The sequence below is a fragment of the Hemiscyllium ocellatum genome, chromosome 14, assembly GCF_020745735.1.
Source record: "Hemiscyllium ocellatum isolate sHemOce1 chromosome 14, sHemOce1.pat.X.cur, whole genome shotgun sequence".
NCBI classification, from domain to species: domain Eukaryota; kingdom Metazoa; phylum Chordata; class Chondrichthyes; order Orectolobiformes; family Hemiscylliidae; genus Hemiscyllium; species Hemiscyllium ocellatum.
In genome coordinates, this window is record NC_083414.1 from 22,568,416 (window position 1) to 22,586,438 (window position 18,023).

General features: G+C 41.3%; 1 protein-coding gene across 2 annotated transcripts in view; it reads left to right on the forward strand.

Moving 5' to 3' along the window:
• The window catches only part of nol8 (nucleolar protein 8), a 51,972-nt gene extending 45,963 nt beyond the window's left edge, over positions 1-6,009 (forward strand). For both annotated transcript variants that reach the window (XM_060835502.1, XM_060835503.1), the window contains exon 17: positions 5,453-6,009. In XM_060835502.1, the coding sequence (XP_060691485.1) occupies positions 5,453-5,506 (54 nt within the window). In that variant the 3' untranslated portion in view covers positions 5,507-6,009. The remainder of the gene's footprint in view (positions 1-5,452) is intronic.
• The last annotated feature ends 12,014 nt before the right edge of the window (positions 6,010-18,023 follow it).

An 18,023-nucleotide genomic window follows, 5' to 3' on the forward strand; every position in this document is an offset into this window, starting at 1 on the left:
CTCTTGCATATGTACAACTACTCATCCAGTCAGGACTGCCTCCCATCCTCTCTGAGAGAAGCAAATATTTTTCTTATTCTTAAGAAAAGGAAAGCCCCAGAGGATTGCACTTCGTACAGGCCCATCTCGTTACTGAATGTGGATTTTAAAATTCTGTTGAAAATGCTGCCGTTAAGGTTGGAGAGGGTTTTGCCCTTCATCGTAAAGGAGGACCAGACAGGTGTTTTATCAAGGGTCGCAGGTCTACTAATAAGAGTACTAAACATGATCCAGGTATGCCAGCAAGGTTTGATTCCGGGTTTGGTAGTCTCCCTTGAAGCAGAGAAAGTGCTTGACTGGGTGGAGTGGCCGTACCTCTTTTATGTACTGGAGTGGTTTTTGCCAAGAGGGTGGCAGTGTTACATAGTGACCCGAAAGCAGCGGTTCTCACTGATGGTATAAGGTTAGATACTTTTAGTATTGGCAGATGCAGCCAACAAGGGTCCCCTCTCTTGCCACTATTGTTTACAATGGTGACTGAGCCGCTGGCGGAGGCCATCCGGAGGGATCCCAACATAATTGTCCTGGAGATAGTCAGGTAGGCATAAGATCACTCTCTGTGTGGATGATGTTCTTTTCTTTTTAACTGATCCAATGACATCTGTGCCCCGTTTAATACAAGTGATTGATCTATTTGGTTTGTTCTTGGGGTATAAAATTAATTTTATGAAGTCGGAGGCTATGCCTGTGTGGGGGCCTTACGAGAATATCCGATTTTGGAGATGGAACTCATTTCCCTTTCAGATGGTCACAGGGAGGTTTCCTGTATTTAGGCATTTTTATCACTCCAGCCTTTGACCACTTATATAAAGCTAATTTTGTGCAGTTGTGAGAGAAGATAAGGCAGGACCTTCGGTGCTGGGAGGATCTTGGTTGGGTAGAAGAGCTTATTATATCCCATGCAAATATTCCCTCTGATGCTGCCGAGGCAAGCACTATGGAGGCTTTACAGTTGGCTTGGATCTTTCATCTGGCATCATAGGTGGCCTCTTATTAAGCTGGACAAATTGCAGCTTCTGCAAGGGATGGGAGGTTTGAATTTCCCGGACTTTAAGAAATATTAATTGAGTTCCTTACAATCCTGTGTGGCCGACTGGGCCTGCCAGGACCGACGGTAAATTTGGTTGGACATCAAGGCCCCCCAAGCAAAATTTGTTGTTTATGGATAAGATGAGGATTGTCATGGACCATTGCAGAAGCCCAATTGTCCTTAACACAGTTAAAGCTTGGAGAATGATGCGATGAGGTGAGGGCAACTTACAAAAAAACTTCTCCTTTCACTTGCATGCTGAGAATGTTAGGATTCTGGCCAGGGTCGATGGACTCTGGCTTTAAGCTCTGGGAGTCTAGACAAGCTTCCTGTTTGGGAGATTTATTTGACGTGGAGGTCATGATGTCTTTCGAGCAGCTGAGTCAGAAATATGAGCTATCTAGGAGGGACTCTTTTCGGTACTTTCAGGTTAGGGACTTCATACAGAAAAAGACTACATTGATGGTTAGTCCCCATAAGTCGGATATGGAGAGGAGAGTGCTCCAGTCTACGGGCACTCTCTTGGTCAGCACCACTATCACTTGTTAGGAAGTAATGTTTCGAAGTACATTGAGTGGATATGCAGAATCTGGACTTGGGAATTGGAGGTAGAAATCTCGTCAGAGGTACGGGAGGATATTTGGGAGAACGTAAAGAAGATTTCAATTTGTAACAGGACGCACCCTATGCAACTGAGGGAACTCCATGGGACTCATTTGGCACCGGAGCGACTTGAGAAGTTTAAGACAGGCGTGTCCTCAATGTGCCCCAAATGTAAAACAGATGTTGGCATTCTTGCTCATTGCTTGTAGTCGTGACACAAGCTTCATAGGTGTTGGGGTGCTATAGCGAGTGTCTTGGAAGGGGTCTTAGGAACTGTGGTCAAGGTGGATCTAGTGTCCCTCCTCTTGGGTTTGCCAAATCTCCCCTGTTTAGATATGCATGAGAAGAAACTGCTAAGATTCTTTCATTCTGTGCAAGGAAGAATATTCTCATGAGGTGGGTGTCAAAAAATCCCCCAAGACTCTCGGGCTGGCATAGATTAGTTATGGAGCACATCCCCCTGGACTTGCTTACACATATGGTGCACCAGAAAACTGTTTTTTTTTTCTGTGGACAGAACCCCTGACACTCCTGTTTTTTTTTATCTTTATTTCTATTTGCAGAATGTCTGATACTCCTGGGTATTTATTTAGCTTTTTTCTACTCCCACACTACCGCAGCTAGTGCTTATTTTTCCCCAGCACCCATGATGTGTGTGTGCGGGTGTGAGATACAGTGAAAGACACAAGGTGTACAAATCTTTATTCAATTTCCACCACCAGGAAGAAAGGAAACAACTAAGTGGCCAGTGACAAGCAGTGCCCTTCATATCAAAGGGCAAAGCGGTGTGATCAAAGAGTGAAGGGGAGGGCAGGGATTAAATCAAAATTGATTTGGTCAGGGAAATAATACACTCCACTCCCTGCGGTGCCCACTTCTCCCTGAACAGCTCAAGGGTGTTGGTGGACACCGCGTGCTCCTTTTCCAGGGACACCTGGGCTCTAACAACATAGCTGCGGAAGAGGAGCAGGCGGTCAGCCCTAACGACGCCCTGCATGAACCTGTTAAGGGAAATGTTTTGTAGAACATAGCGGCCCTTTCTGAATTATATATCTGGAGACTTATTGGCGGGATTGATCAGGGCCTTTGAGTAGTCATGAGGGCTATGTCTGGCAATCAGGATGCCCCTGGGGGGGAAATACCTGAATAAATATGGGTTTGCCTATTTATGCTCCCAATGGTGGGAGTTTTGGTTGCTTTGCGCTGAGTGTAGTAACTTAACTGAATAACTTAACTTAATTTACCTTGTTTTACTTGGTTTAATTTTTTTTCTCTTAATTATTTATTGAATTGTAGTTTTTGTAGGTTCTTTTTTCTCTCTCCTCAGTCATTTGTCAAATAGAGTAGTAGTTTATTTTCTGTTATTGTCATTATATTATAAGGTTGTTACACTATTTTGTGGTGATTTTGTAATTCTGTAAAAAAAAATTAAAATCTTTTTTTCTCAGGAAAAAAAATTGGCCTTTCAACACAATACCCACCCCCTGCAACCCCCAAATCCTCAAACCCCATGGTAGCAGAAAATTGTTTGAATAAACTTCGTATGACTTCTAGAACGCAAGTGAATAGATATTTGATTTTCTTGATGACAGGAAGGAGAAGGTCAATACATCACGGATTGTTATATCAGAGAGCCAATGAAAATGCAGTTAATATGCAGTTACTACAGAAATTGCATCTCTTGTTAAGCAGAAGAAGGAGGTTTATGTTTTGATGAGACAAGATGGTTCAGATGAGGTGATGGAGAGTTACAGATCAGCTAGGAATGATTTAAAGAGAGAGTTAAGAAGAGCAAAGAGAGGGCATGAGCAGTCTTCAGCAAATAGAATAAAGGAGAACCCTAAAGCTTTCTATAGGTATGTAAGGAATAAAAGGATGACTAGGGTAGGAATAGGACTAGTCACAGACAGAAGTGAGAAGTTGAGTGTGGACCTTGTGGAGATCGGAGAGGTGCTAAACGAACATTTCTCATCGGTTTTCATTCAGGAAAAAGAGATTATTGCAAAAGAGAAGAAAGAGATACGAGATATTAGACTAGAAAGGATCGAGGTTATTTATGAAGTGGTGTTATCAGTTCTAGAAGGAGTGAATGTAGATAAATCCCCTGGGCCGGATTGGGATTTATCTGAGGATTCGCTGGGAAGCTAGGGACGAGATAGCAGAGCCTTTGGTTTTGATATTTGAGTCGTCATTGTCTACAGGTTTGGTACCAGAGGACTGGAGGATTGCAAATGTTGTGCCCTTGTTCAAGAAGGGCAGTAGAGATGACCCAGGTAATTATAGACCAGTGAGCCTTATTTCTGTTGTAGGAAAGGTTTTGGAAAGGATTTTAAGAGATAAGATTTATAATCATCTAGCAGACAACAATTTGATTTCAGATAGTCAACATGGTTTAGTCAAAGGCAGGTATGTGTCTCAAGCCTCATTGAGTTTTTTGAGAAGATGACCAAGCATATAGATTAATTTAGGGCAGTTGACATGGTATACATGGACTTCAGTAAAGCCTTTGATAAGGTTCCACATGGTAGGCTATTGGAGAAAATGCAGAGGCATGGGATTGAGGTTGATTTAGTAGTTTGGATTAGAAACTGGCTTTCTGAAAGAAGGTAGCGAGTGGTGGTTGATGGAAAATATTCAGCCTGATGTCCAATTACTAGTGGTGTTGTCACAAGGATCTTTTTGGGACCACTGCTGTTTGTCATTTTCAAAAATTATTTAGACGTAGGCGTAGGTAGATAGATTAGTAAATTTGCAGATGACGCTAAAGTCAGTGGAATAGTGGATAGTGTGGAAGAATGTTGCAGGTCTCAGAGGGACTTGGATAAACTGCAGAATTGGGCTGAGAGGTGGCAAATGGAGTTCAATGCAGATAAATGTGAGGTGATTCACTTTGGGAAAAATAACAGGAAGGCAGAATATTGGGTCAATGGAAAGATTCTTGGTGTGGATGTGCAGAGGGCTGTTAGTGTCCATGTACATAGATCCCTGAAAGTTGCCACCCAGGTTGATAGTACTGTTAAGAAGGCATATAGTGTGTTAGGTTTTATTGGTAGAGGGATTGAGTTTTGGAGTCGTGATGTCATGCTACAACTGTACAAAATACTAATGCAGCCTCACTAGGAATATTGTGTACAGTTCTGGTCGCCATATTTCAGGAACGATGTGGAAGCATTGGAAAAGATGCAGAGGAGATTTACCAGGATGTTGCCTGGTCTGGACGGAAGGTCTTATGAGGAAAGACTGAGAGACTTGGGTCTGTTCTCATTGGAAAGAAGAAGGCTGAGAGAGGATTTGATAGAGATATACAAGATGATCAGAGAATTAGATAGGGTAGACAGTGAAAGTCTATTTTCTAGGGTGATGACGTCAGCTTGGATGAGGGGGCATAACTACAAACTGAGGGGTGATAGATTTAAGACGGATGTCAGAGGCAGGTTCTTTACTCAGAGAGTGGTAAGGGTGTGGAATGCCCTGCCTGCCAATGTAGTTAACTCGGCCACATTAGGGAGATTTAAACAATCCTTGAATAAGCACATGAATGATGATGGGATAGTGTAGGGGGACAAGCTGAGAATAGTTCATAGGTCAGTGCAATATTGAAAGCTGAAGGGACTGTTCTGCGCTGTATTGTTCTATGTTCTGTTATGCAATTGTGAGTTAATATTATATGATTGGGTAATTGATATGCCATTTATGTGTGGACCTAAATGAAAGTGAAAATCTAACACTTCATATAATATTTCAAAGGGATTGTATATTTTATCTCTTTTTTTTTATTAGGAATATCGAAAGAAGCACAGAGAAGCAAAAAGGAAAATAAAAGCCAAGCAGTAGATCTGTATTCAGTTGACGAATTCCAGTTCGGGAGCAAAATGCTGTAAATTCAGGCAAAACTGCTTTTCACGATGAATGTCTGAATATTTGTGCTTGCCTATTTTGGAAAACTATTGTTATTTTAGCTCTTGAAATCATACCCATTATACTCGCCATATGTTGGTGAGACATACTGGTTCATATCATATTGTGATTCTGCACAAATGGCTATTGATCTTAACTGAACTGAGATGAGACAAAGCTCTTCCCCATGAGGCAGGAAAGATCAGCTGGTTACTTTTGTATATTTCTAAGTTGTTGACCAGGATGAGAAAGGAATTAAAATAGCTCTCTTCTCCATATCTCTTCTCACAATTAGTGTCAGAATGAAAACTGCTACAAGAGTATTGAAAATTACAGACTCTTTGGAAACGGATTTAAGGCTAGTCATTTTTGGATGATGATGCACTGCATTTTTTGTAAACCAGGAAATAAATAAATAACTATTTTGTCTGATATGTGAAGCAATCTTTTGTTACAGTCTTGAGTGAATCTGTTTACTTTAGAAAAGCTTTTGGTTTGAATTCCCAATCCTCCAATATGACTGTGAGAAAAGTGGAAACTTTCTCCAACAGCCTATTATTCTCCAGGACATGAAAACAGAAAGCGTTGGAGAAATTTTAGCATATCTAACGCAATCTATTTCAAATTATCATATTGAACTTGAAACATTGAGTCTGGTTTCTGACTCCACAGATATTGAATTTCTGCAGCACTTTGTTTTATTCAGACCTCAAGCGTATACTGTATTTTGCTTTTATAATTCTCTAGGATGACTACCCAGACCAAAAGTAAATTCGCTCATCTCAATTCAAACAGCGAACATACATGGAAGAGGTAGGAAGGACGGTTTTGAAAATAGGTAGTGTAAGCGTATGTAAGCATCCCTCTAACGATATTGATTTGTCTTCTCTCCAATCCAGCCAACTAACTAACGCTACCCATGTTGTGAAAGCTGGTGCACAAAGAAGTAATGTTGATGACTTGGTAAAGATAAGTTTACTTTGATATATCACTATATATGATGAAATAACTGGAAAATCGAGTTCTCACAGGATTAGATTAGATTAGACTTAGTGTGGAAACAGGCCCTTCGGCCCAACAAGTCCACACCGACCCGCCGAAGCGCAACCCACCCATACCCCTACATTTACCCCTTACCTAATACTACGGGCAATTTAGCTTGGCCAATTCACCTGACCCGCACATCTTTGGACTGTGGGAGGAAACCGGAGCACCCGGAGGAAACCCACGCAGACACGGGGAGAACGTGCAAACTCCACACAGTCAGTCGCCTGAGTCGGGAATTGAACCCGGGTCTACAGGCGCTGTGAGGCAGCAGTGCTAACCACTGTGCCACCGTGCCACCCACTGTTGTGGACAAGGCAAGGATTTCTGGATTCGTCTGATAACATTTCAGCCATGTTTGTGGTTCATTCAGTACAACCTGCTTTATTCTATTTTTGGTCCTGAAAAGTGCCAGTTTTATCCCGCCTTAATAAACATTGTAACATTAATTTATAACCAACTGTTTCTCCCAGCAATAAGGATATCAGCCCAAGGGGATACTAAAAATGCTCTGTGCAGTTGTCTCAAAGGGAGAAAGTAAATCAATTTTCACCCAGATAACAAGATCCATAATTTTGGTTCTTTTTAATTTTTGGGAAGAGTGTCACTGTCACTGGCAAAGCCAGCATTGCCCACTGCTAATTGCCCTGGTGAATGTGATGGTTAAACATACTGTGCTGCTGTAGTTCACCTGGGTGTAGATCCATACATGGTGCTGTCAGGAAAATCCAGGATTTTAACCCAGTGACCATGCAGGACCAGCAAGACAGTTTTAAAAGGAAATTTGCAGGTGATGTTGTTTCCATGCATCTGCTGCCCTTTCTCTTAAAGGTGGTAAATCCCCATCTATGATTTGGAACGACCTCTTATTGGAATTTTCATGAGCTGCAGCAGTACATCTGTTTTTTTTTTTCACTTTTTTTGGTGGCAGTTGAACTGGGACAGGTCTGTTTTTGTCCAATACATGCAGGAGGGTTTCCTGACACAGTATGTAGACAGGCCAACAAGGGGTGAGGCTAAAATTGGATTTAGTACTGGGTAATGAACCCTGCCAGGTGTTAGATTTGGAGATAGGTGAGCACTTTGGTGATAGTGACCACAAGTCAGTCATGTTTACTTTAGTGATGGAAACGGATAGGTTTATACCACAGGGCAAGAGTTATATCTGGGGGAAAGGCAATTATGATGCGATTAGGCAGGATTTAGGATGCATAAGATGGGGAAGGAAACTGCAGGGGATGGGCACATCAGAAATGTGGAGCTTATTCAAGGAACAGCTACTCTGGATCCTTGATAAGTATGTACCTGTCAGGCAGGGAGGAAGTGGTCGAGCGAGGGAGCTGTGGTTTACCAAGGAAGTTGAATCTCCTTGTCAAGTGGAAGAAGAAGGCTTATGTTAGGATGAGATATGAAGGCTGTTAGGGCACTTGAAAGTTACAGGTTAGCCAGGAATGACCGAAAGAAAGAGTTAAGAAGAGCCAGGAGGGGACGTGAGAAGTCGTTGGCAGATAGGATCAAGGAAAACCCTAAGGTTTTCTATCAGTATATCAGGAATAAAAGAATGAGGAGAGTAAGATTAGGGCCAATTAAGGATAGTAGTGAGACATTTGTGCGTGGAGTCAGAAGAGATGGGGAAGTGCTAAATGAATATTTTTCGACAGTATTCACACTAGAAAAAAGCAATGTTGGCGCAGAGAATACTGAGATATAGGCTACTAGACTAGATGGGATTGAGGTTCACAAGGCGGTGTTAGCAATTCTAGAAAGTGTCAAAAGTAGATAAGTCTCCTGGGCCAGATGGGATTTATCCTAGGACGTTCTGGGAAGCCAGGGAGGAGATTACTGAGCCTTTGGCTTTGATCTTTATGTCGTCATTGTCCACAGGAATAGTGCCAGAAGACTGGAGGATAGCAAATGTTGTCTCCTTGTTCAAGAAGGGGTATAAAGACAACCCCAGTAATTATCGACCAGTGAGCCTTATTTTGGTTGTGGATAAAGTGTTGGAAAAGGTTATAAGAGATAAGATTTATAATCCTCTAGAAAGGAATAAGTTGATAATGGATAGTCCAACACAATTTTATGAAAAGTAGGTCATGCCTCACAAACTTTATTGAGTTCTTTGAGAAGGTGACCGAACAGGTGGATGAGAGTAAAGCGGTTGATATGGTGGATATGGATTTCAATAAGGCATATGATAAGGTTCCCCACGTTAGGCTATTGCACAAAATACAGATGCATGGGATTGAGGATTTTACAGCAGTTTGGATCAGAAATTGGCTAGCTGAAAGAAGACTGAGGGTGATGGTTGATGGGAAATGTTCATCCTGGAGTTCTGTTATTAGTGGTTTACAGCAAGGATCTGTTTTGGATCCACTGCTGTTTGTCATTTTTATCAACTACCTGGGTGAGGGCATAGAAGGATGGGTGAGTAATATTGCGGATGACAGTAAGGTCGGTACAGTTGTGAATAGCGCAGAAGGATGTTGTAAGTTACAGAGGGACATAGGTAAACTGCAGAGCTGGGCTGAGAGGTAGCAAATGGAGTTTAATGTGGAAAATGTGAGATGATTCATTTTGGAAAGAGCAACAGGAATGCAGAGTACTGGGCTAATGGTAAGGATTCTTAGTCGTGTAGATGAGCAGAGGGATCTCTGTGTCCATTTAAATAGATCCCTGAAGGTTGCCACCCAGGTTGATAGGGTTGTTAAGAAGGCTTGCAGTGTGTTAGCTTTTATTAGTAGAGGGATTGGGTTTCGGAACCATGACGTCATGCTGCAGCTGTACAAAACTGTGGTGCGGCTGCACTTCGGAGTATTACATACAGTTCTGGTTGTGGCATTATAGGAAGGATGTGGAAACTTTGGAAAGGGTTCAGAGGACATTTACTAGGATGTTGCCTGATATGGAGGGAAGGTCTTATGAGGAAAGGCTGAAGGACTTCTCTTTATTTTTATTGCAAGAAAGTTGAGAGGTGACTTAATTGAGACATATAAGATAATCAGAGGGTGGACAGCAAGAGCCTTTTTCCTTGGATAGTGATGGCTAGCATGAGGGGGCATAGCTTTAAATTAAGGGGTGATAGATATAGGACAGATGTCACCAGAGGTAGTTTCTTTACTCAGAGTAGAAGGGCTGTGGAACGCACTGCCTGCAACAGTGGTAGACTTGTCAACTTTAAGGGTATTTAAATGGTAATTAGATAATCATGGATGAAAATGGAATAGTGTCGGTTAGATGTGTTTCAGATTGGTTCCACAGGTCAGTGCAACATCGAGGGCTGAAGGGTCTGTGCTGCCCTATAATGTTCTATCTACTGCATAGTGTAGACTGGCAGCAGTGTGCAGGAATGCTGAAGGAAATTATTGATGGGACTGAGAAGTGTGTTATCATTAGATTGTGTTGAAGGAAAGACCATTGATAAAGCAGCTGAAGATGCTGGGACTTAAGACACTACTGTCAAGATACTACTGATTTCTGCAGCAGTGGGCAGGAGGTGAGATGATTGGCTTACAACAACCACACCAACCTGTCTTTGTGCTAGTATGACTCCAGCCAATGCTTGTACTGGATTCCCTTTGACTAATTTTATTTGGAATCCTTGTTGCAACTCCATCAGAAGCTATGTTGTTGTCAAGAGCAGTCTCTAATTTTTGACTCTGCTCATGTCTGGTCCAAGGCTGCAACAAAGTCTGGACTAGAGCTGGGGGAACACAAACTAAGAATAGGTGAGCAGGCTATTGCTGAGTGAGTTTTGCTGATTAAGATTTCAAAGCAGTCCTATTGGTCTTGGAACATTAACGCTCTTTTTCCACAGATATTGCCAGACCTGCTAAGTTTCTCCAGTACTTTCTACTGTTATTGCTAAGTGCCACTTGATGGTACTATTAATGACACCTTCCATCTCTGTTATAATCAAAAGTAGATCGATCAGGATTTGATTTTCTCCTATTTTTTGTCAGTGGATATACCGAGGCAACTGGTTGTTGATGACTGGAACAGCCTGGCTAGGGTTTTGTCTAGTTCTGGAGCACAAGTCTTCAGTACTACCACTGGATGATGTCTTGCTTTCAACTTTTTCTCAAAATCATGTATAATGAACCAAATTGTCTTAAGACTAGTACCAATAATGTTGGCATCCACAGGAGAGAGCTGAGATGGATCGTCCAAATGCAATTTCTGGCCAAATATGGTTGAAAATGCTTCATCCTTTTTATTTGTTCTGATATGTTAGGACTCCCTAATGTTAAAGATGCTTCTGGAAACATTTCATTGGGTTAGATATAGCCTATCCTCAACTCTAGTTTTTTTTTCCTTGTACCCCATAACCTTTGATTGTGATAGGCAGGTTTTGGAATATAGGAAAGTCAAGGAATCTTGGCCTGCACAGAATAGAAACTCCTCTTAATCAGTGTAATAAGTGGGTTTATTCTGAAAGTGCCCCTTTGTTTCAGATTCTCCCACAAGATGATATGTTCTTTCTAGTATGTCCAAGACAGAGTTCAGTGCGGTCAAATAGTATTGGCACAGAAGATTAACCATGATATCATTGAATGGAAGAGTGGTCTCAAAGGGCTGAATAGCCTACCCCTGTTCCTTTTTCATATGTTCATTTGCCTACCCTAAAAAATTTATATCTCTCCTTGAAAGAGACCAAAACTATATGCATGCTCAACAAGTGATTATTGCCAACACTCTGTACCATTGTTCAAAGACATCGGTACTCCGTCTACCTGTCAATAAAGCCCTACATTTCATTTACCTCATAACTTGCTAACTTTTTATGTACAGGAGTTTATGTACAGTACTGCATGAAAACTGACCCTTTAGTTCAACCCGTCTGCGCCACCCAGACATCCCATTCTGACTTTAGGGCAGCACGGTGGCTCAGCGGTTAGCACTATTATCTCACGGTGGCAGGGATCTGGGTTTGATACCACCCTTGGGTGACTGTCTGTGTTTGCACATTCTCCCAGTGTCCGCATGAGTTTCTTCTGAGTGATCTGGTTTCCTCCCACAGTCCAAAGATGTGCAGATTCGGTGGATTGGCCATTCTGACTTGCCTACAGTGTCTATGGATATGCAGGCTAGGTGGATTAGCCATGGGAAATACAGGATTAAAGGGATAGGAAAGTGGGGTTGGAGCTGGGTGGGATGCACTTTGGATAGCCTGTGTGGACTTGATGAGCCGAATGGCCTGCTGCCATATTGTACGTATTTTATAGTTCAATGACCTAGTTCCATTTGCCAAAATTTGGCCCAAATCCCTCTAAACCCATCATATTTATATACCCATCCAGATGTCTTTTTAAATGTTCTAATTGTACCTGACTCTATCACTTCCTCTGGCAGCTCATTTTTTTTCAAGCACCACCCTCTGCGTTTAAAAAGTTACCCCTCGGGTCCTTTTTAAATCTTTCTCCTCTCACCTTAAATCCACGCCCTCTAGTTTTGTATGCCTTCCTCAATCCCCCATCCCCACCCCCATCTCAGCAAAGAATCTTGGCTATTCACCCTATCCATGCGACTCGTGACTTTATCATCTTCTCTAAGGTCACCTCTCAGCCTCCGAGGCTCCAGGAAAATGTGTCCCAGCCTATTCAGCCTCTCCTCTCAAATCCCTGTTCTCTGTAGCATTGTACAGTATTCATTAATGATATTTTACTTTTGGCACCTTCCATTTTCACACATCCTCTTCTATGTGACAAATTTTGGCCTCCTCACTTAGCCTATTTAAATCCCTTTTCACAATTTGCTTTCTCAGCTATCTTTGCATCATCAGCAATTTCACTCTGGTTGCAAAACACTCAGTCTCTCCGTATAACTTATTGATATGGATTGTTAATAGTTGAGGCTGTAGCATTTATCCAGTCTTAGTTAGTCTTAGTTAGCATTTTCCAAACTGAAAATGGGTCATTTGTCCTAACTCTCTTGACGTCAGTTAACTGACCCTTTATCCCTAATATATCACCGCCATTCAGTGAACTGTTTTATGGTTTAACCTTTTATGTAGCACCAAATCAAATGCCATTTTAGAAATCTGAACTAGTTCCCTTTTATCCTAATGTCCTGCTACTGCTCAAACATGGATTCCAGCATTTTCTCAACAACTGATGTTAGGCTAACAAGCCAATTCGTTTTCCCACTTTCTTGAAAATGGGTATCACATTTGCAGTTTTCCAATCCACTTGAACTTTTTTGTAATCTGGGACGTTTTGTAATATTGCAATAAGTGAACACACACTATTTGTGCACATTTTTAAAACTTTAAGATACAAGTCATCAAGTCCAGAGGTAGTCAGCCTTTAATTTGCAGAATACTTTTTCTCCTTTATTATTGATTCTTTTAAGTTCCTTCATTCCTGTTGCTTCCAGATTTTCCACTCGTGTTTGCCCAAAAATATTGAAGGTTAATTGTACAATTGAAATGTTTTGATTGGGCTATATGAGAGTGGAGGTTGGGGGTAGGTGGAGTGCATGTGAGTGGGCTGGCAGAAAAGAAAAGGGCAATTTCAAGATGTTGGCGATTGGTTCAGCAGCATTTGACTCCTAATTCCAAGATTAGCTGCTCATTGGCACCGTGGAATGGAGTCAGCTGTGTCCAAATCATTTTGCAAATCTTCATCGTTTGATGCCATGGCGGTTTCATTGTCTTTCTGCAGTTTTCTTCCAAGGGGAAGTCAGTTGCGCTCAGGCCCTGTGCTTCAGATCCAGATCCAGTTCCAGTTCCAGTGCTGAAGTCACAGAGAATTCATTATTGGCAGTGGAGGAGCCCAAAGCCAGGACATATATATATGTGTGTGTGTGTGTGTGTGTGATAATGAATCTAAATCTAAAGAGTTCTGAGAACAAGGTGAGTGGAGAAACAGGCTGAAGTGGACGCTTGAGTGCCAGATATATAAGCAACCACAGAAGGTGGTGGGCGTTTGGAACACATTGCCAACAGAGGTTGTAGAGGCAGGCACAGTAGATTCATTTAAGATGCGTCTGGACAGATGCGTGAGTAGGTGGGGAGCAGTGGGATACAAATGCTTAGGGATTGACCGACAGGTTTAGATTGTACATTTGGAAGGGTCGAAGGGCCTGTCCTTGGGCTGTAAATTTTCTTTGTGGCAAAAGGCATGAACAATGTTCTGGCACTGGGGACAGGACAGCATTTTCTTAATACTTTCCAAACCATGACCAGAAAACAATACATGGCCATGGAGAAGTATCATATTTGTCTTTGAGGAGGAAGAAATTGCGACTCTAATCAAAATATGGTTAAACAAGTAGCCCAATGAAATGTAGTAAAGGTGGAGGAGAAAGCTGTGAATTCTGTACAAGTTTTAGGGTCCAATATTTACCTTAGTATTCACATGTTTTTACATATTCTTGTAGAAGTTCTTGGTATCAGACTTCATATTTCTTGCTTGTTTACTCACATCTATTTTTCCCTTTTTTTAAAAAATATATTTTTATTGAAAAATAGATTTTTGATATTACAACAAATACAGAACAATACAATGCAAAACAGTGCAAAGAAAGAACAAAAAAACCAAACTGTACTCATGTACAAATGTATAAGTCTATATATAAAAATAACTTAAATAATAACTAATAAATGATAATACAGCTCAGCGAGACAAGACACTAGCTCTCGACTATCAAGAGCATTAATTTACACATATTCATACGTTCGTAGTTCCCCCTCTCTGGGTATTAGACTCGTAAAACACAATCGTTATGTCTATATAAAGCCCTTATTAGTGTGGCAGACGGATCTGTGTCTAGGTAGTCCAAAAGGGCCACCAAAAATGTCTTATAAAAATTCTCAGTTTTATGGTGCACCATACTTGGGTCCAAAGGGATATGCTTCATAACAATCTTATGCCAAGTTGACAAACTCAGAGGATTTTCAGACGCCCAACCTACCAGCATATTCCTTCTTGTGCAAAAAGTAAGGATTTTGAAAAGTTTTTTCTTATGCACGTCTACAGGAAACACACTGGGCAAGCTAAGAAGAAGAGAAATCGGGACCATCTCCACCCTTCCCCAAGATCTCTATATTGCTCCTGCCACAGCGCTCCAGTATATTCGGAGCCTGCAGCAGGACCAAAGGCAATGACTAAGAGTGCCCGTACGCACTTTGCACTTGGGATATATTGAAGATAGTCCTGGTTTCAATTTTGATAAATGATCTGGAGCCAAGTGGACCCAATGGAGAATCTTCAACTGTAAAGCATAGGTGCTATTGCAAATCGAGATCTTTCTCATGTTTTCCCAATATCTTCCCTTGTCTCTGAAGAGATCTCAAGGCCTAACTCTCTCTCCCATACGCTGCAAAGCCGTTCGATCTCATCTGAGAGGCAGCACCCCCAATAGGTGATAAAGCATATTGACAGAAAGTGTGTTCTTTGCACTGAGCACCCTCTTCCCTAAGTCAGATGTGCAGGGATTGGTTAAAAGTGTAGACCTTTTTTGAATGAAATTCCGAATTTGAAAGAAACAATAAAAGAGGTCCCTGCTAGATAGCTTGTATTTCTGAGCTAACTGGTCAAAATACATCATTGTGTCCCCCTCGAACAAATCACCCATGCAAGACACACCCCTAGCTGCCCAAATTTAAATCCTGAGTCCATCATCCCTGGTTGAAAACCCGGTATATCGGAAGTAAAAAAAAGGGTGTTTTAGCAATATTGCTTTCACTCTGCTGCATTGCCCTCCTTCTTTAATAATATTGATACCTTTGGGTTGTGGCAATATTCTATAACTGTCCTCATTTTATCCAGAAATAAGCAAGCTAGTAAGGGGGCACTTTGCCTGAGAAGTTTCAATATCTAACCATATTGAAAGAAGGTCCCCACAAATCCAGTCACTCACATAAGACAAAAGCGATGTCCAGGAGATCTATTCTCCCCAGCCTGTGAGGCAGTTGCAATTTAGCTAACTTAATAAGGGGCCGCTTACAATGCCAGATAAGAGTTGAACCAGCTGTTCAGTCTCCTGAACATTTGCCTAGTGAAAATCAAGGGGAGTATTTGCATAGCGTAACAATAGATGGGGGAGAATATTAATTTTAATGAGGACTGTCCCACCTAACCAAGAAACCGGAAGGTCTTGTTTGATTTTGTCGAATAAATGAATAAAATTAGCTATAAACAGCCAATCAAAAACTGGAGTAATGAATCTATCCAACCTCCCCCCGAACCCGTGACTACTTAATAGGGAATCAAGATTTGCCCTCAAAGCCTAGTATTTTGTCAGACTACCCATAGGCATAGCCTCTGATTTTGTAAAATTGATCTTGTAACCCAAAAACCTGCCAAATGAATTGATACATTGTGTCAGATGAGGCAGCAAAACTGCTGTGTTTATCATCAACGTACAACTAAATCTTATGTGATTTTGACCTCACATCTGGAGCCGATTCATTGGAATCCCTATGAATGGCCTCTGCCAGTGGCTCAATCACCAATCTAAAAAACAATGGCAAAAGGAGACAGTCCTATCGGCTGCCTCTAAAGATACTAAATTGCTTGATTGCTCACCATTGGTTTGAACCGCAGAGAGAGGATCATTATAGAGAACCTTTACCCATCTTACAAATGTTTCGCTCAAGCCAAACCACTCTAGAGTATAAAAAGGTACAGCCATTCAATCTGGTCAAATGCCTTCTCTGCATCTAGAGAGATCAGCAATCCCTGTACAGATTGTTGTTGACAAGCTTGAGTTACATTAAGTAACCTGCTAACAGTATTGGAAGATCTGCGGCCCTTTATAAAGCCTGTCTCGTCCTCTTTATTAATAGAGGGCAACACAGTTTTAGTCTTAACGTAATAAGTCTTAGAAAGGATTTTAAAATCATCTTTTAAATCAACATCTAAAAGTCAAATAGGCCTATAAGAAGCACAGTCCTCCGGGGCTTCCCTTTTTTTAACAATAAGAGAGATATTGGTCTCTCTTAGAGAGGGCAGGAGGCGATCATGATTGTACGAGTCATTAAACATGTTGAGCATCAGGCCTGACAATATGTTTATAAATTCCTTATAAAATTCACTGGGAAGTCCATCTAGACCAGGTGCCTTTCCATTCTGAAGCTGCTTCACAGCCTCCTGCACCTCTTGCTCTGATAAGGGGGTATTGAGAAAAGACTCTTGTTCGGGATCACATCTGGAAGCTCCAGATTCTTGAAAAAAGATTCCATCCTGGTCCGTCCATCCTTACAACCCTCAGATTGGTATAATTCAGTGTGAAATCTTCAAAATGCCACATTAATCTTTTTAGAATCACAGGTTAGGTTTCCAGCACCTTTCCTGATTGACATAATGTATTGAGGGGCACTCTTTTTCTGGGCAAGATATGCTATGTAGTTTCCCAGTTTGTCACCTTGCTCAAACAGCCTTTGCTTTGCAAAAGTAAGCTCCTTTGCTGCCTGTGTGAGCATGGAGTTGAATGCAGACCAAAGCACTATGATCCTCTGTAGCTTAGCCAATGAGCACCCTTCTTGGCTACCTTCATCCATGCTTTGAGCAGACATTGCTGCTCACCCTTCTGCCGCCTCCTAATAATGGACTAGGAAATAACTAAACCTCTGGCATAACCTTTAGCAGTTTCCTAAAGAACAGATGGGCTACTAGCCGAATCTGAATTAATGTCTAGGAATGTCCTGAACTCATTAGAGAAATACTCCACAAACTTCCTATCTTTAAGAAAAAAGGGATCCGTTTACCAGTGCCTTGGACCCGCTCCAGAATCCTTAATCTTAACCAACAAGTACACTGGAGCATGATCAGAAATGGCAATATTATCAATCGTACAAGATACCACCAAGTCCATGATTGCCACAGAGTTAAAAAATCAATCCTAGTGTGGCACCTATGCAGATTGGAGAAAAACTTAAAATCTCTGCCTGCAGAGTGATCCATAAGACAATTAAAATCTCTCCCTATAAAGATAAACTGTTTGAACAACCTTTACAACCAGCTTTTCTTTGAAGCATCTCACTGCAGTTCTTCAGAACATAAAAAGTACATGGTGGTAAAGGGACAATAATTTGTGTATGACAGTTGCTACTATAGGATAAGGAGATGTGGAAAACAATGGCTTTCTGATCAGAGAGCTGTCCCTATGGTTAGTATTTGGACCATTGCTTTTCATAATTTATAAATCATCTGGACTTGGAACATAGTTTTGAATTTTGCAAATGATACAACATGGTAGTTCTGTAGTGAGCATGACAGTAGCACAGATTAGGAGGACCTAGCTAGACTGGTAAAATAGTCATTTGCAATAAAATTTAGATCAATATCAAGAGATATGCAGCAATTTAGAAGGAAGAACGTGAAAGAATGATGTTTTACTGTATCAGAGAGTTCACAAAGATCTTTCAGCCATACTAGGGCTACAAACTGTAGAACCCTTTGGGCTAGCG